Genomic DNA, 26215 nt, shown 5'->3' with positions numbered 1-26215 from the left:
GCTGCTTTTTCCTTTTCCTTATTGCCTTACTTATTGTTTAATTACTGATTTCAGTGAAGGGTGCGGTGATGTCACCAGAATTAACGGGTGATGCGATGGCAGAGGAACTTCCCGCAGTGGGGGGAGAATTCCGTAGTGAGGCAGTCACATTCAGCCCCCAGCCAGTTAGCTCTTCGCTGGTGTCTCTTAACTCTGTACGTTTCCAAAATAATTTAATAAGAGTACATCTACAAAGAGTATGCATCTAGAACAGACAGGATCAAAATATATTTTACCAGCTGTCTTGTCAAGTTTATCCAGAAGCTATAAATGACTCTGCACTGCTCAGTAATATCAAAAATTTCAGAGAAGATCTCACAAGGGAAAAAACAAACATGTTTCCCAAAGCAGACTTTTTTTTTTTTAATTGAGGGATTTGGGGTTGTTTTTTTCTTTCTTTCAGTTTTCACGTTTCTGAAATTTGGGGTTTGGTCATTAATGTTGAAATTCAACAAAAAGTCACATCTTAATTTTTTTTTCCCCTCCACTTGGAACTTGCTTCCTCTGAATATTTTCTTGCTTCCAACATCCTTTGTTTCTTGCCCATCCATTTGTAAGCCATTGTTTGGTTTCTTTGAGCTTATTTCCCTGATTCTCACATTATCTCAGCAAAATGCTTTTGTACGTCCCCTGCCACCACGCTTCATGCCAGCACCATTCAGACGTGACGGGGGCTTAGAAAGGCGGGCCTGGTGCCTCTGCCGACGTTTCCTCTTTCTGCCACGTCACTGGAGGGCAGAGAGGCTTGGCGGGCGGGGGTAGGAGTGTGATAGAAGAGTGGTGAGCTAGGACGACCTTAGAGGGGGCGGTAGGAAAGTCTTTGTTTTCTCACGTTTCCAGTAGTTTAATCGCTGTATTTGGTACCCAAAGGTCCCTGTGAGAACAACGTCGCGGTCCCCCGTCCTGTCCCGCCGGGATTCCCCACTGCAAGGCAGTGGGCAGCAGAATAGCCAAGCTGGTCAGAGAAACTCCACCAGGTGAGTGACGAGCCAGGCTCAGGGCAGGTCTGCCGCACCGCGTCCTGCCATCCTTTTTTTTTTTTTTTTTTTAATTGGAGGATTATTGCTTTACAATGTTGTGTTGATTTCTGCCGTACAAAAATGTGAATCAGCTTTAAGTATACAGATATCCCCTCTCTCTTGAGCCTTGCATAACGGTTTTTTTGTGCTCTTAAACACGGAAGTTCTGGGGCAAAGAGGTGATCCTTTTATAAAGAAAATGCCATAAAATCCATTCACCTGAGTAATGTCAAATTGATCTGTGAGGGAAAGAGATGAAATCTGACCATATATTGTGGCAGTTTTAAGATGAAAAATCCCTGCCTCTGGGAGTTTTAAGTGGGAAGACCAGCAGGGAAGGGTAGGTTTCTAAGGGCACTGTGACCCGAGAGGGTTTGTAATCCAAAGGATGTTGGGGGCCCCTGGGAGTGGCATATAAATTACACACAGGCCATGAGAGACAGTGGTCGACTTCAAGTTGGTGGTAAGCTTGTGGATTAACCAGAAAATGTTTTCAGGTTCTAGAGCTGTTCTGTAGAGTAGCTTTTAGCCACATGGGTGTTGCTAGTAGTTTAGTCACTAAGTCCTGTCCAACTCTTTGCAACCCCGTGGACTGTAGCCCACCAGGCTCCTCTGTCCGTGGGATTTTCTAGGCAAGAATACTGGAGTAGGTTGCTTTTGCCACATGAGGCTGCTTAAATTTGAAGCTTATTAAGATTACATACAATTAAAACTTAATTTCCTGAGCTGCACTGGTCACATTTGAAGGGCTCCATAACCTCATATAGCTGGTGGCGACCGTGTTCTCCAGCTCAGCAACTCACAAGAGGTCGTGTGAAGGGTTTTGTACCCTGATCATCACTGAGCCTCCAAACTTGGTGTCACAGGATGACCCGAGGCAATGGAATGGGTAACAACCCAGGAGCTTCATGGAGAACTTTCTCAGCTGTCAGCAGTCAGGGTGGGCTGCAGGGGCCTCCTGTGCCTGAGTCCACGTGTTAATTACTAACCTGGAGAGCCGGTGCTGTGGTGTGTCCACGGCAGGGGTATGCCACAGCCCATGTGCAGTCGCGCTTCCAGCCCTGATCACCGGAAAAGTCAGTTCTTGACAGCAGCAGGTACTGGAAACAGTATGATTTTGTGTGTAATCACATGGGTGGAATTTTTCATAATAAGAAACTGAGTTTGTAGCTGAGACAAAATAGTGACACTTGTAGACGGAACAGTAGCATTTCCTCTTCACGCCCAGAGAAGATTCGGGGTCCACTGATGGTGGGATGGGCTTTCCTGCTGGCTAAGTGATGAAGAATCAGCCTGCCAGCGCAGGAGATATGGGTTCGATCCCTGGGTTGCAGAGATCCCCTGGAGGAGATAATGGCAACCCACTCCAGTATTTTTGCCTGGGAAATCTCATGGGCAGAGGAGCGTGGCAGGCTGCAATCCAGGGGGTCACAAAAAGAGTCAGACATGACTCAACAACTGAACGACAACAGTAGAACGGCTTTCACATTTTCGGTGTGTTCAGCTACCTGAGGTAAAGCCAGTGGATAGCACTGCTGTCGCTCCTGGAGAATCTCACGTTACGTCTGTTTGTGGGCTGATGTTCTCATTCCTGCTGCATCTCAGTGACGACACGGTGCTCGTGTTTACGGTCTGACACTGTGTCTTGGGACAAAGCCTGAGTGGTTCTCTTGTCTTCTTCTCCAACAGTAGCATCGAGCCGAGGCTGCTCTGGGAGAGAGTGGAGAAGCTGGCGCCCAGGCCAGGCAGTGGCAGCTCCTCGGGGTCCAGCAACTCAGGGTCCCAGCCCGGCTCCCACCCGGGGTCTCAGAGTGGCTCCGGGGAGCGCTTCAGAGTGAGATGTAGGCTGCCTTTCCTTTCTTCTCCCTCTCCATGCTCGCCACACGGGGTGACCCTTGAAGACCCAGGGTTTAGGGATACCCCGCACCCCCACCCAGCAGTTGAAAATCCTCTTCCATAGTCAGCCCTCCATCCCCATAGTTCCTTTGCATCCATAGTTACACCCCACAGATCTAACCATCTGGGGATCCTGCAGTCCTGAATTATTGACTTCTTGAAAAAACTCCATGCACGAGTGGACCTTCAGAATTCCACCCCATGTTGTTTAAGAGTTGACTGTGGAAATGCTTTTCAGTCGTGGAAAAGACCTGGAGTTTTTCACAGCTGCTTATTACCATACAATGTTTTGGTGCAGGTTTGCTAGTGACACAAATAGTCATCATAATTTTAACAGTAGAGAGTTAAGTTTTGAGAGTTTACACTTGTTGACCATCTTCTCACTCAATCCTTATAGCAACCCCCAGGAGATGGATATATGTTGTGTCTCCATTGTGTACATTCAAGTAACTGTCCATTAGTGAGTTTCCCTGACTCCTCCAAGGTGTTCAGCTAAACGTCCAAACTGAGCTTTGAACCCACTCTTGTCAGCGTAAATTCCATCAGTGTTGTCATCGATATTGGTTATCCTCACCTACTCTTAATAATAGGTTAGCGGAAATTCCCTCGGTGTCATTGATGTAATGTAACAAGTTGTGAACACGTGTTAGTGCAGTATGACAGTCAAGGGTTCTCAGGAAGGGTCAGAAACCCGGGGTTCAGACCTGTGTGTGGAGGGAGACCTTACCGTGAGCGTGGCTGACAAGTGGGCAGGACCAACAGGAGGTGATCATGGCCAGGTGGGCTGGGCGCCCTCGTGGGCCACACTCGGATGTTCACGTGTCTCTCTCTTTCTCATCTCTGAACCTCACAGCATCGTCCAAATCTGAAGGCTCGCCATCCCAGCGCCTTGAAAACGCAGCAAAAAAGCCTGAAGATAAAAAGGAAGTGTTTAGACCTCTCAAGCCTGCTGTAAGAATTGCACAAAATCCATTTTACTCATTTCAAGCTTGAGCGAGAGCTTTCTTTTAAAGCCATGTCGTTGCGAAGGCTGCAGGCCTCCCTGTGGGGCCTTGCAGATTTGAGGGGTCATAAGGAAAGCTGTAAACCTCAGACACACTTGTGCTCTGCGCCCCACTGCCCGCCCAGTCATTTAAAATGATACAAAAGAAAAGTCTTCTATCTCTTTGCTTGGCATCAGCCTTTACATGTCCTGGGTGAGTGGGCATCTGAAACACTGGGTTTAAGAAGAGATTTTTCCCCTTGCCTTCTTAAACTCCCTGGGGTTTACGTCCTGCCTCTGGCCCGTGGGACAGCAGGGTGGCTGTTCTGTCCCTCTCGTCCTCAACGCGGCAGCTGCTCTGTCACTGGGCACACCGGGGGTCTGAGGCTTCCGGGGTTTTGCCTTTGGCTTGCACTGATTTCTGTGCCCCCTCGCCCTTCTCTCCTCTCTGCTCCCTGTGCCGTGCGTTCCCTCTCACCGATGGCTTCTCTGGCTCGATGGACCCCCGCCGACTGCAGGGTGAAGTGGTAAGCCCCGTCTAAACAGCTCCGCACCCGAGCACATTCTGACTGCCGTTAAACTCGGCCTGTATTCCACCTGCGTGCCTCTTCCTTCCTCAGCTTGCTCTTTTCTCAAACTAAAAAGCCCTACACTTTTGCTTCATCTTTCTTAGCACCCCAAATTCGCCTTGTGTGCTTATTATTAAATACAGCTTAAAAAAAAAAAAACTTACTGTAATAAAAAACCGCAGCTGTACTCATGAAGTTGCAAGCAGGAGGCCAGGCCAGTCCTTGCTTACTTGTCTCAGAGGCTCAGGTGCAAAGGAAAGAAGCAGGTTCTTAACTGGCGAGAAGAGACTCTGCCAGAAGGAAGTGGGGTCACGTAGCCTGCCTTCTAAAAAGAATTTTAAGTGGACAGGTACATATTTCGAGCTTCCATATGAAGATGTAGAATAGAGATAACAATCAAGCTCGAAAGTTGTACTTGGATAGTTGATAATTGATTGACCCTAAAAAATCTTCACATAGAAGAGTAAAGAGGGCTGATGCGCTCGTGAGTAACCCCAGGCAGCTTTCCCTCCTGCGCACACGGTCCTGTCGGTGGTAGGGAAGCCTGCCCAGCCACACATGCTGGGTGCTTTCTCACCTAACACGTCAGGAACTTTGTTCAGGAACGTGGCAAGTGGTTGACAGTCTGTGAAGCCAGACGTGAGGCATACACTGTACTCACTTCACCGTCTTTCACTTTTCTGCAAGTTGGACATTTTTCAAAATAAAAGTTGGAGTTAAAAACCTCCCTAAATAAATAGTTTAAATCACCCCTCTTTAACTAGAATCTTCTTGCTTTTTGGAACATCTCCTTAAAAGAAGACTTTGCCACAGGGCCAAATATCAACAAACTACCAAGATCTATCTTGCACACATTTGTTGATTTAGAATTTTCTGTCTAGGAGAGAGGAAGCAGCAATTGGTATAGTTATGCCAGAATGCAGCATACTTTTTTTTTTAATGTTTTATTTTGGTTATATATATATAATGTAGAACTTGAAATGAAAAAATGGAATTTGATAGTTAGAAAAATATTCTCAGCTCATCATAAACAGATGATTGCTTTTTATGGCCATCAGGCTTAAACTGTGGGTGCAGCATCTGTGACTTCTGAAAAAATCCTTTCTGTTTCTTCCAGCTTTTTGACTTTTCTTGGTCTTTCCTATCAAAAGCGTTAAGAGCTCCACTTCATGATACCAGTAGACTCGCTACAAGACAGTTTTGCGAAACCGAATGGCTGTTGGATGGTTGGGACGAGGCGCCGGCCGCCGCGCTGCGCCTCCCCCGCCCCCCTGACGCTCCTCTGTGCCCCGTGCTAGGACCTGACGGCGCTGGCCAAAGAGCTGCGGGCCGTGGAGGACGTGCGGCCGCCGCACAAGGTGACGGACTACTCCTCCTCCAGCGAGGAGTCGGGGACGACGGACGAGGAGGACGACGATGCGGAGCAGGAAGGGCCCGAGGAGCCCACGTCTGGCCCAGAGGACCCCAGAGCCGCGTCAGTCCCGCTGAGCGTTAGGGAGGATGAGTGTCCCCGTGGGCTTCCCAGGGGGCTCAGTGGTAAAGGACCCGCCTTCCAGGGCAGGAGATGAGGCTTCGATCCCTGGGTCGGAAGGATCCTCGGAGAAGGAAATGGCGATCCACTCCAGTATTCTTGCCTGGAGAATCCCATGGACAGAGGAGCCTGGTGGGCTGCAGTCCATGGGGTCACAGAGAGTCAGACACGACTGAGCACGCACTCACGAGTGTCCCCCGCCCACCGGGCTTTCTTTCCGGCTGGGACAAGGATTTCGACCCTGTCCTCAGATCCTGTGAAGTTGAATGTGTCACTGTGTGGAGCGAGCCTGTCTGTCCCCCCTTCTTTTGGTTGTTGTGTGTGTGCATGTCAGTGCCTCTCTCCAGGACTCTTGGTTTCTTATTTTCTCTCTTTTATTTGAGGCTGGAACAAAAGGGAAATTTCGGTTCATTTTCCTTGGGGAAACTTTATACCTATAGCCTTAGGTCCCCGAGAAGGTGAAAAACGTAACCAGTGTATCTTTGGCTTGGGGGTCACGGCCCCTCACGTCTGGATTGTGTCTCAACAGATCATCTCTGAACTTGAGCAACGGTGAAACGGAGTCCGTGAAAACCATGGTTGTCCATGACGACGTGGAGAGTGAACCAGCCCTGACCCCGTCCAAAGAGGGCACGCTGATCGTCCGCCAGGTACCCTTGTGCTCCGCGCGGTCAGAGGCCGAGCTGCTCCTGTAGTCATTAACCCTCTTGCTCATCCACTCACTCATGCTTTTCTGCATCGTCATCTGTTCTCACGTTAACCAGGCCTGGAGGGCAGCGGGGCCGGGGTGTGGGAGGCAGGCGTGTGCTGCACACCCCCGGGGCGGCCGGCAGCGTCCCCCAATCCTGCCCTCCTTGCATGTTGTGTGGCAGCCCCCCTCCAGCCCCACGCGAGCCCCGCAGTCTGTGTCTGAAGCAGGGCAGCTGGGAGTTGTGCACGGAGCTCACGGCTCCGAGAGGCTGTGGGGCTGAGGGCGGGAGCGGCCGGGGTAGGCAGGAGCCGCCTGGGAGCCAAGAGCCTCCTGGAGCCAAAGGGGTTAGGGGGGCGGTCTCTGCTCTGTGCTCGGGTGTAGTTTCCTCCTATGTGGAATATTTAACCTGTGCCCCCTGAGATGTGCTCCTTCTGGGCTACCAAGTTTTACAACTGCCTGTTCACTTCGTAGCTTAGAGGGAAGGAAAGTGATGCTCTTCTCGTGTAAGCAGAGCAGGGCTCCTGTCTAGAACTGCAGGCCTCTCCCTGACTGTGTTTCATGCTCTGGCACTACATTTGGATGGAAGGCGGGAAGTGGCCCAGGAAAGATGAGAGTTCAGAGGAGTTACAGTGCGCTTTTTAAGGCTTTAGAGAGATTTGGAAAGAAAGGAGACAAGCCAGTAGTTTGGTAATATCAGCTCCCGTGGCAGATAAGCCAGCGTGGCGTGGGTTCTGCCGTGGCTCCCGCTGGCTCAGCCGAGGCACTTGGCGAGGAAGTGGGAGCAGACCCAGCTGATGCCCTCCAGTCTTGCCTTGATGACTCGGCAGAGCTTGCGGAGCCACCCAGCACCGCAGCAGGCAGGGTCAGTAGGGTCTTCGGCATTGTCAGCGGTGCTGAGCGAGACCAGTGTGCCTTTTTCTCTGCAGAGTGCAGTTGACCAAAAGCGCGCCAGCCATCATGAGAGCAATGGCTTTGCGGGTCGCATTCACCTCTTGCCAGATCTCTTACAGCAAAGCCATTCCTCCTCCACTTCCTCCACCTCCTCTTCCCCATCCTCCAGCCAGCCGACACCCACCATGTCCCCACAGACACCCCAGGACAAGCTCACTACTAATGAGGTATGTCTCGCACCACAGCTGGCTGCTCTCCCAGGGTTAGACCAGCACCGCTTAGGAGCTAGTTTGCAGAGACCTTCCCACGCCCTGCCCTCACCTCCCCTCCCCGCCCGCCTTCTTCGGTCACCTCCCCTTCTCTCCCACCCCCCCACCCCCACCCCCAGTAACATGTTCAGGTCTGTATACAGACCCCTTAACCCTAGAGCGATTGCCCTCCAGACTTGCCAGTTCACCGTTTGCTTTTCCCTAGATAAGTAGTTGCATGGCTTTTCTGGTTCAGTTCGTTTTTTCAAAAAAAGTCTTAATAAAACAATTGTTGTGTTCTCAGATCCTTTATGTATTTGGCATGAAATTCTGGTAGTCTTTTGTGGGGAATCTGCCCCTTTCATTCTTTATATCCAGTAAATAAAACACAGAAACATTTGGTTGAGCAGATTTGGCCCTATCAGGACAAACGTGTCTCTTTGTACAGGAAATTCCCTCAAAAAGGGCTGGATTTTTTTTTTTTTTTTTGGAGAGGTATTATTGGTTGGTTACTCTTATTTATTTTTGCCAGCCTTGTTGAAAGGGTTTCTGTCCTTGAAATTTACAATCACTCATAGTTTAAGAGGCCAGATACTTTTGGGGGGAAACCTAGAAAATTAAGATGTTAAACAAGAAGGGCAGAGAACTGAGTGTGCTTTTAATTTCAGCGTTTGAATGGGAACTCCTGTGTGCTTGTTGGAAGACATGGCTGTGGTCTCAGTCTGGGTGCTGGTTGGGTGGCTGTTTCTCCTAGGGAGACAGTCATGGCCCCAAGCGCAGTGACAGTTCACCATGGGCCCCATCCCTAGTCACACAACTGACTATCTTCATGGGAGGTGTGGCTTAAATGCCTTTGTTGAAGGTTGCAGTAGCCTGTGGCTTCAGCTGATCTTGTCAGTGTAAGCACTGAGCTGCTGGCCTGCCCACCTGCTCCTGTTTTTTCTTCTTATTAGAATAATCCTCTCCCCTTGAGGACCCAGGGGAAATCAGTGGCTTCTAAGGCAGGCTCAGCATCAGACTGATTGCCACTGGGTGGATGGGCCCCAGCTGTAGACCCGGGGATGGGGGGTAGTGCTCAGGCGCAAAGCCTGCCAGGAGACAGCTGTGCCAGGTGGGAAGTGGGGAGCTCAGGGGGGGTTGAGGGGGTTGGCTGCAAGACTCATGATTCAGCTGCCCCGGGGAGTGAAACGGTTATAGGACAAACGAAGTGGTCAGACATGTCTTTCGCTCCACTTATATACCCCACCTACAATTACATTCCTTCTTACGTTTAAACTTGGCTCCATTTTGCTCTAATGTACAGTATGTACAATAACCCTTAACTCACTAAACTGGCAAGTTTATATTTCTGTTTGTTTTTAATTGTCATTACATTTCCACTTAACAATTTGTTTCACTTTCTTTGTGTTTTCTTTTTTTTTTTTTTTTTTGTCTTAAGCTACATTATTAACCAAAACACTCCTCTTCCTAAAAGAGCAAAAGAATATGCCTTTGCACCTTTCACTAATGAGCCCCGCTGTTTGATACGGAGTTGATGATACACCTAAAACGATGGTGGCCGAAGCTTCTGTAGTTTCTGGCAAGAGGCTCACTTTAAAATAAGCGATATAAGACTTAAGATTTGTCGGTATTCCAACATACATTCATTGGACTTTTGGGGGGCAGGAGAACAAACTCAAAAATGGATGAATTGAGATCAGCACATTTCCAACTTTCTTTAGGAGTTTTCATTATGATCATTTATTAAAAACCCGAGGAGCTTGTGAAGTATAGATGTTGCTGGTAGCTTGCGCATTCTGTCGTACCGGAACGATGTTTCTGGAAAGAGGGGTTGCTCTCTTTGGCTCCTGGTTAAATAGCCTGTGTTAGGGGTTGTGGGGTTCGCACACAGAGGTGCCTGCAGAGCATTTGGTTGGGGCAGAAGCAAGGGGATCCGCCTTCTGTATTGGGAAGCAGAGCAGTGCAGCAGTGGGTTGAAGTGTTCTGTGTTTGTTCTTTAACTGTCATTGTATTAATACGACTGAAATTTACATTGCAGACTCAGTCCGCTAGTAACACACTCCAGAAACACAAATCTTCCTCCTCCTTTACACCTTTTATAGACCCCAGATTACTACAGATTTCTCCATCTAGCGGGACAACAGTGACTTCTGTGGGTAAGTAATACAGCAGCAAGCAAGCAGCCACCAGCAGGGTACTTCTCACTCTGTTTGGTTTGGTGAGCACGTGTAGTGGTGGTCGGCAGGCTCAGACCTCAGGCCAGATGCACACCCCACTGGCACTTTTTGCAACGAGCACCATAGTCGGTTTTTCACGTCTGTTTCTTACGAGTTTCTCTTCCTTGGCAAAGAGTGGGTCTCAACATGAATCTTTCATGGACGCATATTGGGGAAGGGAGCAGGCCCAGCCCCCATGGAGACAGAAGTAATTCCAGTGTCATATGTTTCAGTGGGGTTTTCCTGTGATGGAATGAGACCCGAGGCCATGAGGCAAGATCCTACGCGGAAGGGCTCAGTGGTCAATGTCAATCCCACCAACACTCGGCCCCAGAGCGACACCCCAGAGATTCGCAAATACAAGAAGAGGTTTAACTCCGAGATCCTGTGCGCTGCCTTGTGGGGTAGGTGTCTCTGGGCCATTCGAACGCTTCTGTTTTTATTCTCAAGGGTGGACCGGTCATTTGGAGAAGTACAGCTTGGGATGTCTCGGGGGTTTGGGGAGTGTTGTTCTGGGCGAGGTGGAAGACTCTTGACATCCCTTGCGCACGCTGTCCCATGGAGTCCTGCAGGCACACAGACTTGCCCTTGTTTCAGCCATCATGTACTGGACAGAGTGACTCATCTCCATCACCTCGTATAAAAAAGGAGAGAAAGATGAAAAAGGCATTTGATTCGGCCCATATTTACAGGGAGAATGAAGAAATCTGTCAAATTGCTTTTCTTTAAACGTTTCAGTTTAACAGTCTTTCCTGACTCTCTGTGACTTAAGATGGCATCTAAGTGAAGCTTTGGGGGGTTTTGTTTTGTTTTTGTTGTGTTTTTGATGTGGACCTTTTTGAAAAATGTATTCTTTACTTGGAGGGAAATTGCTTTATAATATTGTGTTGCTTTCTGCCATACAACAGTGAGAATCAAGCATTATTATACATAGGTCCCCTCTCTCTTGAACCTCCCTCTCCCCCACCCCAATACCCCACTACTCCCACCCAACCCTGCCTCTCTAGGTCATCACAGAGCACCAGGCTTGAGCTCCCTGTACTATGCAGCACCTTCTCACTAGCATCTATTCTCCATGTCCCTGGTGAAAGTGTTAGTTGTTCAGCCGTGTCCGACTGTTTGTGACTCCGTGGACTGTAGCCCCCCAGGTCCCTTTGTCCATGAGATTTCCCAGGCAAGAATACTGGAGTGGGTTGCCATTTCCTTCTCCAGGGGATCTTCCGAACCCAGGGATCGAACCCATGTCTCCAACCCATGGCTGCTGAGTTTTAGACAGATTCTTTACCCCGAGCCACTGGGGGAAGCCAGAGCAGGTGTGGGAAAATGGGGAGGGAGATGGGACACGGCTGGGGAGAAGGAGCTGGGGTGTGCCTGATACATACTGCTTCTAAGAAAAGAGGGACCGAGGACCAAATGCAGCTGTTTGTTTCTTAAAGATGATGGCGGATGGTCTTTAAGAAAACCTGAAACTGAGTGATAGATGCCGGGTTGATCACAATCTGTTAGGGACTAAGGGGGCTGTGTATGGCTCGTTCTAGATTTCCTGAGCAAAGACGGATGTTGAAGGAAGCAGGTGGGGATCATGACACTGGACAAAGGTTTCTCTGTCTGGTTGGTTGATAGTATAGATAAGATGGAGAGTCTGTGGTACCCAGGAGATGGTGGGCTTGGATGTTCGGGGGCTACTGAGGAAGACCCTGAAGCTGGAGGATCAGGAATGAAGCGAGCTCATTGCCCCCTTAGATCCCTTTTATATTAATGTGTAAACGAATATTCCACCCTCTCCCCTCCATGGTGATTTGTTGCAGTTTGGGTACTTTAAGCTCTGACTGTCCTTAGCTTTGGAGAAGAAAATGGCAACCCACTCTAGTAGTATTGCCTAGAGAATTTCATGGACAGACGAGCCTGGTGGCCTGTTAGTCCATGGGGGTCCCAAAGAGTCAGGCATGACTGAGTGACTGAGCGCACACATCCTAAGCATCTCTGTTTGTGGGTGACTTGAGGAAAGGATTCTTATCCTGAGAGGTGGCGCTGTTTGCTCCATACAAGGCCATTTGCCACGCACAGTATAAAATTGTGGTCTTTCTGTGTCTATGACATAGGGGTGAACTTGTTGGTGGGTACCGAGAGTGGCCTGATGCTGCTGGACAGAAGTGGCCAAGGGAAGGTGTATCCTCTGATCAACAGAAGGCGATTTCAGCAGATGGACGTCCTGGAAGGCTTGAATGTCTTAGTGACGATATCTGGTAAGTGTGGGTTTGGGAGAGCAGGCCACCAGCACTGTTTAAAAGTGCGGTGCTTCCCCACATGGAGCTTGAGTGAGCTCGTTTTCCTAAGTGATGGCTCAAAAATAGAACCATAGCATGATTTTATAATAATGTGATAGGAAAGCGTATTCAGACGGGACCCACTGTGTGCACTTGCGACGGGGTGGGGCTCCTCTGAGCTGTCCTGGAGCCCGCTCCTGCGCTTCCTGCTCCACGTCTCCATCCCACCCCACCCCCTGCCCGCCCGCCCGCTCCATCCCCACCTCGCCGCCACGCCTGCAGCCTGTCCTGGTCAGGGTGTGGGTTTGTGTCCACTTCTTCCCACAGGACTCTCTGATGCAAAAAGAACTGTTCTTTGCCATGGCCAGTAAAACCATGGTTTGGGGGTTTTTTCCCATGTCTGTCAGCACTTGCTCTCAGTTTCTTTTTAGGAGGAGCATTTTTCTTGGTATAAATTATATATGTTGATTGCAGAAAGTAAGAGATACCGCAGAAGAGCAAAGAGGAGGAATAAGTCGTAAAATCAGTTCATCCAAAGAAACTGTTAACTTCACTTTTTGACTTCCAGTCTTGTAAGCATATACATACTGAGAATAAAAACATAAAATAGTATAATATAATATATTAAAACAGTCATGCAACATGTTGAGGGGACACTGTGATGCCCGTATACTGACGAGATGGTTTCACCAGATGTGTGATCCACTGCTGTCCATACAGTCGGCGTCTACTCACGCTTGGCACCCCCTGTCCTGAAGCTGAGCTGTGTCCCTGCCGTTCTCGTTTGTCCAAACCTGTAGGTGGTTTTTCCGTGTTCCTTCCCAAAAGCCATTCTGTGCAGCTACAAGATGTTTCTCTGCATGGATGACACTAACGTTCATTTACTTCCGTTATAACTTCCATTCATTCCTTTTCTCCCCTCTCCTGTAAACATTTTCATAAGTGTCTTGGTAACTCACTTAACCATTCAGCATGTGAATCCATGTTGCCTGGATCATAACGTCCTAATCTGCATTTTTGCTGGGGTTAAAGAGTATGCAGAAATGTAAGACCTGTCTCCTCATTACCCACAGTGATTTTGATTTAATTGTCGACTAACTCAAACTTGTTGTGTTTATTTATATGTAACAGATTACTTGCAATAATTTTTAGTTTTCAAATAGATTTTTGGTTTTAAGTAAGATGTCTGTTGAAATGCAAAAATTTCACCATCCATCTCCTACTTAAATGAGGAAATAACCATTTAAGACTTGAGTGCTGATGGAAAACAGGTTTTCGAATTGGAGGAAAAATAAATCCGCAGCTGAAAATGGTTAAAACTTCATTTTGTGATCCAGTGAGCAAGGTGATTTGTGTGGATCAGTAATCAACTGATACCGTTTTGGGGGGCCACTTTTTTTGTATTTTTATAGCTTTCATTGGTTTTCAAAATCATAAAAGCAATAACACGTCAATTGTAGGAAACTTCAAAAACAAGGAAAAAAAAGCTTAGGAAAAAGAAAATAAAATGTAATCACTATCTGAGAGAGATAGTTCTTGTTAACTTTTTAATATAACTTTTTAATATATTTCCTTCTCATTTCTATAAATGTATCTCACAGTGTGGGAATAAAAACACTGTACGTAAAACAATGTTGTCTTTGTCTTTGTCTTTCCACATTCAGAAATTCTTCAAAACTTAAGATTGTGTCGAAGTATAAGACATAATACAGAAAGTGCACGGATTATAGATAATTACAGGCCCAGGAAGAGTCACAGTTAGCCACCGTGTAGCCCCCAGCTCCTCCACCCACCCACGGCACTCCTGCATTGCTTCCATCATCGCCCACCACCCCCCACCCCCACCGTGCACGTGCGCGCGCGCACGCACACACACACAGCACACACACACACACACACACACCCACCCACCCACCTGAGGAAGCGCTGTCCTGACTTTGAACACCTTAGTATATACTAGGTATGGTTTGATGTCTGTTTTTTTGCCTTCATTGAACTGAACTCAAATAAATGGCAAAAATACTTATTTTGTGTCTCACTGTTTTTCTAGAGCAGTTTCATGTTTACAGAGAAAGTGACCAGAAACTATAGACAGTCTTATATGGGCCCCCTCCAGTTTCCCCTCTTCTCTGACATTTGTTACAGTGGATGGACCAGTATTAATGCATTATTGTTAGCTGAAATCCACAGTTTAGGTTCTGTGTGTGTGTGTGTGTCCTCTGGGTTGAACACATGCATAATTTTATCTGTCATACAGACGAGTTGCGTCACCCTAAAAATCCTCTGTGCTCCATCCCTTCCTCAAAGCCCATGGTAACACCTGACCTTTTTTTTGCTCTTTATTGCCTTTTCCAGAATGTCCTAGGTGGGCTCATGCAGTGTGTAGCCTTTTCGGACAACTGAGAGCGAGTACCCTTTTATGAATCAATGTGATGACTTCTTTTGTCTGTTCTGGGTGCTTGCTCAATACTTCTGCTAAGTTTGCTGTTGTTCAGACGCTAAGTCATGTCCGACTCTCTGCCACCCCATGGACTGCAGCACGCCGGGCTTCCCTGTCCTTCACTACCTCCCGGAGTTTGCTCAAAATGAAATTACTTAGCATTGCATGCATGCATGTCCATTGAGTCGGCGATGACATCTAACCATCTCATCCTCTGCTGCCCCCTTCTTTTGCCTTGAGTCTTTCCCAGCATCAGGGTCTTTTCTAGTGAGGGAACTCTTTGCATCAGGTGGCCAAAGTATTGGAGTTTCAGCATCAGAATTTCCAGTGAATATTCAGGGTTGATTTCCTTTAGGGTTGACTTGTTTGATCTTCTTGCTTGCTAGGCTCTCTCTCTTCTAATTGACATATAGGAGTGCTTCACATGTTCTGGGTAGGAGTCTTCTGTTAGCTCTCTGTGTTGTGTCCATTAGTTTATGGCTTGCCTTTTGCTGGACTGAAGTCCCCAAGTTGGGTGATCTGTGAAACCCTTTTGTGCTCTTAAATGGGAAACCATAGTTACTCCAGAATGTTTTAAGAATCAGATGACCTAATAGCTTGAATTGAGTTTCTAGTGAAACTGATAGAAAACAATTCCCTTGCGGTGGGGGAAGGGGATGGTATTTATTGTTTATTGCAGTTTATTTTGATTACTGTTGTTAACAAAGATACCTAATTTTGAATATGCATGTAAAGTACTGATTATTTGTTTTGCTAGGCAAAAAGGATAAGTTACGTGTCTACTATTTGTCCTGGTTAAGAAATAAAATACTACACAACGACCCAGAGGTTGAGAAGAAGCAGGGCTGGACGACAGTGGGGGACCTGGAAGGCTGTGTGCATTATAAAGTCGGTAAGTCCGCCGCGGCTGCAGAGGCTCTGCTTTTCAGGGGTTCAGTTTGTCTTTTGTGTAAAATGTATGTGTTTCTGAAGCTTCAGTTTCTTTACTGAGAAACCTGTCTCTGACACTCCTGGCTCATTGTCTCTGACACTCCAGCTCATTTGAAGCACCTTCTACTCCTGAGGTCCGCAGGGCTCCGTTTGAATCATGATCAGGTTCCCTTCAGGCGTCCCCGACCTCCACCACCCTGACCTTGGACAGTCCACATTCTTCTCTGTAAGATGGGGTTCAGAGGAACCTCGTTAAGGAAGCATTGCCTGAAGAACGCCAGGCCCCTTGGATTCTTCCTTGGTCCTGCAAGCTGGTTCTCACTCGAAGCACTGTGGGTCCTTGGCAGCCACTGATGGAATGTTTGAGAGTTTGCCTAAAGAGTTTTGGCCTGTCGGTTTGAATATAATACGCTGTGCACAGCTACTGTGCTCATCACTGAGGAAGGAATCTTGCTGGCCAGGCAGCATTTTGTGGCAACTTTTTTGTTCATTTCTCTGCAACATTCATGCTTCTCATAAGATTTCACAAGAAAAAAACCAAAATACATTTTTTGTGTGTGTTAGGGAAAAAAAATCAAAATACTGGCTCAATTAACATTGGAAATTAAGGAGGAACGATGGTGCTTAGCCCAGTTACAGTTTTATGAGTGAGATGATGTGTTCTAATTGCATTTGAAATGGAAAGTTGAGAAGATGAGCAACTGGTTTCTCTATATATTTAAGACTGAGGATGTGAGGGACCTATTGGATGTTGATTTCTGCTTCCGTGTTTTCTGTTCTTCTGGGTCAGTGCTTCTGCTCTCAGGGATATTCCAGTCCTTGGTGTTGTCATCTTGTTGATGCAATCTGTTCACAGCCCTCAGCTCACTGGTTACTAATGAGTGTGAGTGCCACCCTGCTGTTTGGGTGATTCTGAGTGATCCTGCAGGTGCGGGATTGGCGCAGGTTTGGGGCTTAGGATTTTCTGTGTTGTGGTCTTCTGTACCATTTTTCCTTGTTGAGAGGTAGCTGGAATCATCTAAGGCTGAATGTGATGAACTGGCTCATAACAGCTGAAATGTCCCTGAACAGATGATCCCACAGGGGAGCAAGGGCAGATGTGTTAGACTGAGCTGGACTTTTCCCCAGGACAGAATGTCCACCCTCACTCAGGCCCGTCGTTCATATAGGACGAATCACAAGCATTCATTTGTTATGTTTAGACTTCTGTTGTTCAGTCCCTCAGTCGTGTCCAGCTATTGGCAACACTGGACTGCAGCATGCCAGGCTTTTCTGTCCTTCACCAGCTCCCAGAATTTGCTCAAACTCATGTCCATTGTGTTGGTGATGCCATCCAACCTCTGCTGCCGCCTTCTCCTGCCTTCCATCTTTCACAGCATCAGTGTCTTTTCCAGTGAGTCAGCTCTTTGCATCAGGTGGTCAAAGTATTATTCAGTTGACCCAGACGTGTGCTGTGTAGTATGGTTGCCATCAAGAACAGGGAAGGTGGGAGTGGGTATTTAAATTTATTTGTAAGTTAATTAACGTGAAGTAAACTTTAAAGTTTCGATCCTCAGTGACACTAGTGCATTCCAAGTGTCCAATAGCCCCATGTAACATAAAACCTTTCCACCGTCACGGAAAACTCTGTCCCATCAGCACTGGATGGCCTCTTAGAATCGTCTGTATCATCATAGTCCTGTGATTCATTTGAATAGTGACAACACGTGGAATTTAACCAGGAGAGTTATCAAGTCAACAAGCTGAGTCTCACGGTCGAAGTCAGGATCAAGCAGTGCTGTGGTTTAGAGTGGCTGTGCAGACACTGGGGTCTACACCAGCCAATAAGTCAGGTGTGGCCAGGGCCATCTGGGTATCTGCTCTTAGCAGACATGCTGGCTGTCAGAGAACTGAGACAGCTGTGTAAAGAAGGCCTTCATGTATAAGTATAAAGTTACAGAGAGAGTTTCTTTACTTTTGGTACAGGATGTAGAATCTGATGTAGAATCCTACCAATTACTACTATCTCTATAGCTGGAAGTGCTGTAAAGCGATACTTGGTCTTATACACAGAAACAGAATTCAGATTCAGGTGATGAGTATTTTGTCATAGTTTTTCCATCTATAAGCTCCACGTGGGACTCGGGAAAGCCCACGTGGAAGATTTGACCTCTTGCTGATATTCAGGAGCCTCTTGGCTGATACATCACATCATTATCCTTTGGAATTAATGCTGAGTCCTCCGGACAACAGGGTGGAAAGGTCGACGCTGTCCTTAATTATTAAATACTAAGAATGGTAGGAGCAGCACTGAAATTGTTCGTTGATAATAACCAGGGTTTGGAGTGGAGTCCAGCACAGCATTGAGGAGGATGGGGACAGCCTGAATGCATATTCAAGAATCTGGAAAGTGAGCCAGCGCCTGACCTCTCAGCATTGTTCTTTCACTGGTTTGGATGGATCGACAGGGAAGGGCATGTTTGCAGAGTTTGCAGAAGGCCGCAGAAGGGACTGAGAGGTCCACCGTGATACTGACATGCTCTTCTTACTCTTTCAGTAAAATATGAAAGGATCAAATTTCTGGTTATTGCTTTGAAGAGCTCTGTGGAAGTCTACGCGTGGGCACCCAAGCCATATCACAAATTCATGGCCTTTAAGGTAATAACATTAAGTGCGCTTAAGAATAGTATCAGCCATGCACAGTGTGACCAAGAGCCAGGGAATAAGTCGGCTGATCATTTATTTAAAACTGCGCTGTTAGAAGGGGGACAACAAGCCAAGGAATCAAAATTGAAATATATGTGTATGTCTATGATACCATGGGCTTCCCTGGTAGCTCAGCTGAAAGATCTTCCTACAGTGCAGGAGACCCCGGTTCAATTCCTGGGTTGGGAAAATGTCCTGGAGAAGGGTTAGGCTACCCACTTCAGTATTCATGGGCTTTCCTGATGGCTCAGATGGTATAAAGAGTCCGCCTACAAGGCAGGAGACCTGGGTTCGATCCCTGGGTTGGGAAGATCCCCTGGAGAAGGGAACAGCTACCCACTCCAGTATTCTGGCCTGAAGAATTCCATGGACTATATATATAGTCCATGGGGGTCACAAAGAGTTGGACACGACTGAGTGACTTTCACTTGCAGTTTTTTATCAGCAGTAGTCAGCTTCCAGGTATATTTGTTCAACAGAGGACTAATTAAAGTGAAGTTACAGAAATTCTTAATGACATAGTGATATATATTATATATTAAATAGACTATTAAAAATATGTATAGTATACTATTTTTTGTTTCAAGAAAAATACTGTAGAAAAAAATTGGCAGTTATTTTATGGGTGTTTTAAAATGTTTTTGTAATTTTAGACTGCACTAAATACAAATTTTTTATATTTTTAGTTAAAAATGATATTACTATGACACTAGATATTATAAATCACTTAATAAACATTTCTGATATTAGACACAAAATTTAAGCATTACCTCTGGGCCTATTTTAGTGCAGGGTAAGAAATTAAGAATCTTTTTTTTTTTAATGATTGTTTACTTATTTTTTAAAATAGTTTTGACATATTAAGGGTAGGCCTCCATTATCTGGAAAATTGACATATTTAGATAGCTTATTATTTGATTCTTCAGTAAAGCAAGATAAGTGGGGTTATCATATTTGCTTTAAAATAAAGCCACATATTATTGACTAAAAGCAATTGACTGTAAAGTTACAATTATCTTTTGAGATCTGATCTTAATCACCTTCATGGACCAAGTACTGTACTCATTGTTTTATAAATAAATAGTTTATTCGGAGCTGTCTCATGAGCTATAGGTATTGACGTTACAGGCCACCCAGGCTGTTACAGTGCATGGAAGCCTCTCATTACCACTGTTAAACGAGTTGGAGAGTTAGAGTGGAAGTTTGAGTAGCTCTGTAGAGACTGTGATGACTGTGAGACACTGATAAAATTTTCCACATGTGTCTCTTGCACTGCTCCTCTCTCTCTCCATCGTCTGCATTAGAGTAGTTGCTGCTAACAGATAAAAGCAAAATAAAGACTCACCGTGCGGAGTAGTTTTGCTTATGGTTTTCGCCAGGGTGGTTCAGTCATTGACAGACTGAGTGCCTAGGTCTGGCTTCTCCAGCTGGAACCGTCAGACGTAAGTTCAGCTCATCTCACTGCGGCCTCTCGCCTGCTTCTTTGCAGTCGTTTGGCGAGCTGGTGCACAAGCCGTTACTGGTGGATCTCACTGTTGAGGAAGGCCAGAGGCTGAAGGTGATCTATGGATCCTGTGCTGGATTCCATGCTGTTGATGTGGACTCAGGATCGGTCTATGACATTTACCTACCAACACACGTAAGAAAGAACCCACACTCTATGGTTGGTTGACTGGCTTCATTTTGTTTTGACTTTTCTCTTTGCTCTGCTCAGTGCACTAACAAGGGCAGGGTCTCCTCACTTCCCCTTTGCAGTGGGGGTGAGTATTTCAGTGACGTGCCCTCTTCAGTAGCTTCTCTGCTCCTGTCTCTGAAGCCCTCCTGAGACCGGCCTAGCCCTGCTTTCACTAACACGGGATGGGAGGGGGCATCTGCTGGCAGGTCAGGACAGCCATGGGGTGAGACTGCTTAGAGGAATGTAATGTATTAAATGGGGCCCATAGTCCAAATATATTCCAGGGGCCTCAGGAGATGTGAATGACCAGTGTATAGGGCGTATCAGAGGTAGACTTTCAGATATATCTGACATCACGTGGCTTCTCCACAGTGTTGTCCAGTTGCTGTATTTACCACCAGGAAGCTGAGCCAGTGCCTTTGCACAAGACACGCTTATTAAGCCTGTGTGCAGGAATAGAGGTGGCCGCTGACGGGCTTCCCTGTGCTCTGTCCCCCTTCTCCAGATCCAGTGTAGCATCAAACCCCACGCGATCATCATCCTCCCCAACACGGACGGCATGGAGCTCCTAGTGTGCTATGAAGATGAAGGGGTTTACGTGAACACGTACGGGAGGATCACCAAGGATGTGGTTCTGCAGTGGGGAGAGATGCCGACGTCTGTAGGTACGTGTCCCTGAGCGGAAGCAGTCGTGTTTGTTAAAGTAGGGCCTTTCCTGCGGCTGTGTTTGTTTCAGATACTGGTGTTACATGGTGTTCAGACCATTTAACAGAGTGGTTGGCAGTAGGTGGTGGGAAAGGTGGATTGTAGACTGTGATGTGTCATACTCTTATGTTAGGACAAAATCTTAATAGTTTTTTTTTTTTATCAATTTATTTATTTTGTTATTCAGTCACTAAGTTATGTCCAGCTCGTAGTAGCCACATGGACTGCAGCACGCCAGGCATCCCTGTCCTTTACGGTCTCCTGGAGCTTGCTCAAACTCATGTCCATTGAGCCAGTGATGCCATCCAACCATCTCATCCTCTGTTGCCCCCTTTCTCCTCCAGCCCTCAATCTTTCCCAGCATCAGGGTCTTTTCTAATGAGTTGGCTCTTCCCCATCTTTTTTCTAAAAATAAGTTTATTTATTTTCTTTTTGGCTGTGCTAGGTCTTTGTTGGAGAAGGCAGTGGCACCCCAGTCCAGTACTCTTGCCTGGCAAATCCCATGGACAGAGGAGCCTGGAAGTTTGCAGTCCATGGGGTCGCTAGGAGTCGGACATGACTGAGCGACTTCACTTTGACTTTTCACTTTCATGCATTGGAGAAGGCAATGGCAACCCACTCCAGTGTTCTTGCCTGGAGAGTCCCAGGGACGGGGGAGCCTGGTGGGCTGCCGTCTCTGGGGTCACACAGAGTCGGACACGACTGGAGTGACTCAGCAGCAGAGCAGCAGCAGGTCTCTGTTGCTGCATGGGCTCTTCTCAGGCTGTGGCGAGTGGGAGCTACTCTCCCCGGGTGGTGTGCAGGCTTCTCTTGCTGTGGAGCACAGGCTCTAGGGTGTGTGAGCCACGGGCTCTGGTTGGGGCTCACAGGCTTAGCTGCTCCACGGCATGTGGGATCTTCCCAGATCAGGGATCGAACCCACGTCTCCTGCATGGGCAGGCAGATTCTTTTATCACTGAGCCACCAGAGAAGCCCCAAGGAATCATTGCTTAAAGCTCTGTCTTCACAGTCCTCTGTTTAATCCAAGGCAGCCAGGGACAGTAAGACAGATGTAGTTGTGACTAATGGGTGGAAGGCGAGGGGAACAGGAGGGTGAGTGATGCTGTGGCGATCTCATGGTCCAGCCGCAGTCCACACACAGCCTCTGACATTCCCTGCGCATGTCCTCAAGACTGACGTCTGGAACCCTGTTGGCTCCAAGTTTATTTCCCCAAACTACTTTGGTTTTATAGCGGCCAAGTCTCTGGCTCTGTCCACGTGCCTTTTCTTCTCCCTGGTAATTGGCGTGAGGAAAGTATAAGCCAAACTATGGACAGGGACTGGGGGTAATGCTCCAGTATGTCCTCCTCGGAGGCATCAACAGACTCAGCTGATAATTTAAAACATCACCTTCGAGGATGACCCACAGTGTTGCACGTGTAGAGTTCCTTGCATCAGTGGTCCCCACCCTTCTTGGCACCAGGGTCCAGTTTCCTGGAAGCCGTAGGAGAGGAGGGATGGTTTGGGGGTGAGTCAAGCACATTATATTTATTGTGTACTTTATTTCTGTTGTTATATCAGCTCCACCTCAGATCATCAGCCATTATATTCCAGAGGTTGGGGACCCCTGTCTTACAAAAACCTCCAACTGCCAGCTGTTTAGAGGGGTGGTGTGTGTGTATGCTTCTTTCCATGGCTGTTTCCTCATCTTTAACAATATGTGTTTTCCTCTCTCAAAAAGCATATATTCGATCCAATCAGACGATGGGCTGGGGAGAAAAGGCCATAGAGATCCGATCTGTGGAAACTGGCCACTTGGATGGCGTGTTTATGCACAAAAGGGCTCAAAGGCTGAAATTCTTGTGTGAACGCAATGACAAGGTAACAGTCTCCTTAGGGATTCTTTTTAGATGTTATCTTTCAGCAGTGGTTTATTCTGCATGGAGTTCTGTGAAGCCTTTCCTTGGGATTTCGATAGAGTCTGAAATAACTTTATCAAGGAACTTTTCAGTAGTGCCTTTTTAGACCCATTAATGGAGGTCAGGATATATTTTGTTTTGTTTTTGTTGAGGGGGTGGACATGTTTATCTCTGCAGAAATCATTCTGTGTTGGGTTTTTGTTGTCTTTTGAGGTTCCCCCCGCCCCCCTCGCCATTAGGTGGCCTGTCCAGGCTGTGTTTAGTTTAGGGATAGAAAAGGTTAAAGCTCCCAGTTTAGATGGATGGAACTCTTTGGTGATTTGAAAGAACCCTCGTACACATTTAAGTAATAGGGGAAATTTTCCTTCTCCTGATATATGCATGAAATATACCACTTGTTAGTCCGTCTTTCGAGTATTGACATAACTGCATTGATTTCCTGGCATAAGTGCCTAAGAGGAGAAATGATTTTATGCAAAAGCCGGAGTGCTGCCTACAGGTGAAACCTGTGAGACCCCAGAGCATCAAAGCCCAAGTTAAAACCTTTGCTTTTCCGAACTGGCCACATCGTTTTCTTCTCCAGGACTCCCTTCCTCCCGAAACAGCCTTGGAGTGGAGCAGACAGCTGGCCAAGGGTGTTGACCCCTCTGGCCTTTTCTAAGCTTAGATTTCTCTCTCTTCTGTCACTTGGATGAAAATACGACTACCTGAGGCAGCCCACTACAGCCTTAGAAACATTTCCACCTCTTGCTTCACATTGAAATACATTAAGCCTTCCAGTCACCAGACCTCAGGTTGACTTCTAGGATGAAGAAGAGCTGTCATCTCCCCTTGGCAGGTGGGCCTCCCGCCCAACTAGGTGCCTACTCCGTCCACATCCCCCCAGCCCACTTCCTCCTGCAGTCCAGTCCTCTGGCTCATTCGCTGGTGCATTTGACCTACATAATATCTCCCAAATCTTTTACCTTGGAAATCCACACAACCTCAGAGCTAACCAGCTTTGGGGTTTACATTTTCCTAAGTATGTTCAGTGGAGCCATAACCATGGTATTCTTTGAACTTCAGGCATTAAAAATTTTTTTTAAATCATTCATGATGTCACACCCATCAGGGTTTATTAATAAAAGGCACAAAACTAAATTATATATTTTTTGACAGTAGAGTCCTATGAAATAACCAAGACATTTCAGTTTCATTTTTTAAAAGAGAAACAAGGCGGCTGAGCCGCCTCCCCACTGATCACTGAGTTTGCCAAACACGTTGATCTTTCAGAAGGTGTTAAGGGTGGGGGTGAGCGCAGGTGATCCAGTTTGGGGAACATCCCCTTGTTTCCTCTGTGTTCTCACAATAGCGCACGGGGTGCACAGAGTCACTCTTGGCTAAGGAGTCTTCCTAAGTTAAGAAAATGTTAGTTGCTCAGCCTCCTCCGGCTCTTTGTGACTTCCTGGGCTGGAGGCCCACCAGGCTCCTGTGTCCATGAAATTCTACAGGCCAGAATACTGGAGTGGGTTGCCATTCCTGCTCCAGGGAATCTTCCTGACCCAGGTCTCCCCGCGTTGCTGGCAGATTCTTTACCGTCTGAGCCTCCAGAGAAGCCCTCGTAGTGGAGATGAAAACCGGCTCCGTGCTGACGAGTGGACATCACCCCAGATTTCCTTTGGGAGGGGCCTCCGGGCTTTCGGGGTCCCCCTCACCCCTCTCCCCCTCTTCCCCTGCAGGTGTTCTTCGCCTCGGTCCGGTCTGGGGGCAGCAGCCAGGTTTACTTCATGACTCTCGGCAGGACCTCTCTTCTGAGCTGGTAGGAGTGGCGGGCTAGGCTGCGGCCCCGGAGGTGTCGACCACGAGAACCCGGAGATCCTGGCAACTGGAGCGCGGAGCTGCCCGGGCCGCGTGGGCGGGGTCTCCTCCCCGCCCCCACCCGCTCTTACCAGTTCATCCCCATTCTCTTCCTGTCCTGTTCGAAATAAATCGAGGCTGCATCGCAGCTGGTGCTGTTGAGACTGCCATCGGGTGCTATCCGTGCTGGGATGGAGCGGCGGGCAGAACGCATGCGCATTCCCTCCAGCTCCAGCGTTGCCTGTCTGCAGCTCCATCCTGGGGCGTCTGCGGGTGGAGACCAGACGCCGGCGGGGGGGTTGGAGGTGTAAACGTGCGCTCAGAGGAGCAGGTCGCTGAAGCCAAGAGCAGATTTAATATAGTAACATTAACAACGTATTTAATTGACATTTCTTTTTTTTTTTTGTAATGTGACCATATGTGGACAAAGAAGAAGGTGCAGGTTTAAGAAGTTAATATTTATAAAATGTGAAAGACACAGTTACTAGGATAACTTTTTTGTGGGTGGGGCTTGGGAGGCGGGTGGGTGGGTTTAGGGACCCATTTGGTTTCTTGGGATTTTTTTTTTTGGCCAAGAACTCAGTTGTTTTTCTGTGTACCAAGTTTTGCCTAAAATCACGTGCAGATGATTCTTTTTAAAAAAAAAGGAAAAAGAAAGGGTGTGCATTTGTATCCTGCCCAGAACCTTGTTGTGTGACAGTATTAGCGCTGCCTCGGTCAAAGGTTTAATTTTTGTTTAAACCTGGAAGTGCAACAGCAGTTTCACCACGATCGGCACTTGCAGAGGGGAAAAAAAAATCTTTTTCAACCACGTGTTTATTTTTTCGCCTACCTCATTGTTTTTAATGCATTAAGAGGTGGTTTAGTTTCTATGTCTTTGGAGGAAAACATTAATGTTTAACCTTAATACCAAAACGATCCAATTGAAGTTTGACTGTTATTTTGTCACGTCTCAGTAGGCACAAGAGAAATTGTCCCCAAAGGTGGGAAACAGCCATGAGGCTTGTCTGCTGAGGGGCACGTCTGCTTTCTGAGCTGAGAAAGCAGATCACGTTGTTTTCCACCAGGTTCATCAGTGGTGGTGGTGGATGGACAGGCGGCCATTGCCGGCAGCACACGGGGCCTCGCTGTTCTCAGCTCGGAGTTTGCAGACAGGTGGTCATATGGGGGACAACCCCACAAACTGTTGACAGTGTTGCCGGAACCTTTGCTTGGGGCCGGGGGTATTTCCCTTTTTCTAAAAATGCAATGCACTAAAACTATTTTAAGAATGTAGTTAATACTGCTCATTCGTAAGATAGCATCTTCCTGCGTTTCGGGTGTGATATCAGAGCCCTGGCTTCTCGAGTGCTCTCCCTTGCTCGCTCTCTCTGCGCGCTCTCTCTGTTTTTTAAACCAGTTTTACTTCATGAATATGTTCATGACATTTGTAATAAATGTCTTGGGTAATAATTGGTTTCATGGCTTCTGGTCACTGGCTTCCTCTGAGCATGTTGGTTATATTGATTACTTGTTAAAGGGTGGCTCAGCCGTCTGCCTGTCTTCTGGCAGAGTTCTGATGGGAATCTCACTCACCAAACAAAAGCTCGGTGTGGCCTAGGCTTATTCCTCCTCCATGGTGAATTTGCTTTTATGACATCAAAGTGGAGGTTTTCCGCCCCAAGAAATTAACAATCACTTGCACCTGTTTGCTGAGT

The 26215-nt window shown here is 47.2% G+C and overlaps 1 protein-coding gene across 35 annotated transcripts in view; it reads left to right on the top strand.

Moving 5' to 3' along the window:
* The window catches only part of MAP4K4 (mitogen-activated protein kinase kinase kinase kinase 4), a 146926-nt gene extending 121944 nt beyond the window's left edge, over positions 1-24982 (top strand). For 9 of the 35 annotated variants that reach the window (XM_068985297.1, XM_068985215.1, XM_068985256.1 and 6 more), the window contains 15 exons: positions 910-1016; positions 2748-2899; positions 3808-3905; positions 4455-4463; positions 5804-5979; positions 6566-6686; positions 9905-10022; positions 10316-10486; positions 12185-12328; positions 15547-15681; positions 18256-18356; positions 19894-20043; positions 20585-20744; positions 22505-22644; positions 24401-24982. In XM_068985297.1, the coding sequence (XP_068841398.1) occupies positions 910-1016; positions 2748-2899; positions 3808-3905; positions 4455-4463; positions 5804-5979; positions 6566-6686; positions 9905-10022; positions 10316-10486; positions 12185-12328; positions 15547-15681; positions 18256-18356; positions 19894-20043; positions 20585-20744; positions 22505-22644; positions 24401-24484 (1866 nt within the window). In that variant the 3' untranslated portion in view covers positions 24485-24982. Of the gene's footprint in view, positions 1-909; positions 1017-2747; positions 2900-3807; positions 3906-4454; positions 4464-5803; positions 5980-6565; positions 6687-7653; positions 7846-9904; positions 10023-10315; positions 10487-12184; positions 12329-15546; positions 15682-18255; positions 18357-19893; positions 20068-20584; positions 20745-22504; positions 22645-24400 lie in introns of all 35 variants that reach the window. The other 26 variants (XM_068985109.1, XM_068985249.1, XM_068985064.1 and 23 more) reach the window with 10 other exon arrangements.
* The last annotated feature ends 1233 nt before the right edge of the window (positions 24983-26215 follow it).

Source organism: Capricornis sumatraensis, chromosome 1 (genome assembly GCF_032405125.1).
Source record: "Capricornis sumatraensis isolate serow.1 chromosome 1, serow.2, whole genome shotgun sequence".
NCBI lineage: Eukaryota > Metazoa > Chordata > Mammalia > Artiodactyla > Bovidae > Capricornis > Capricornis sumatraensis.
This window is presented reverse-complemented; position numbering and strand designations above follow the sequence as displayed.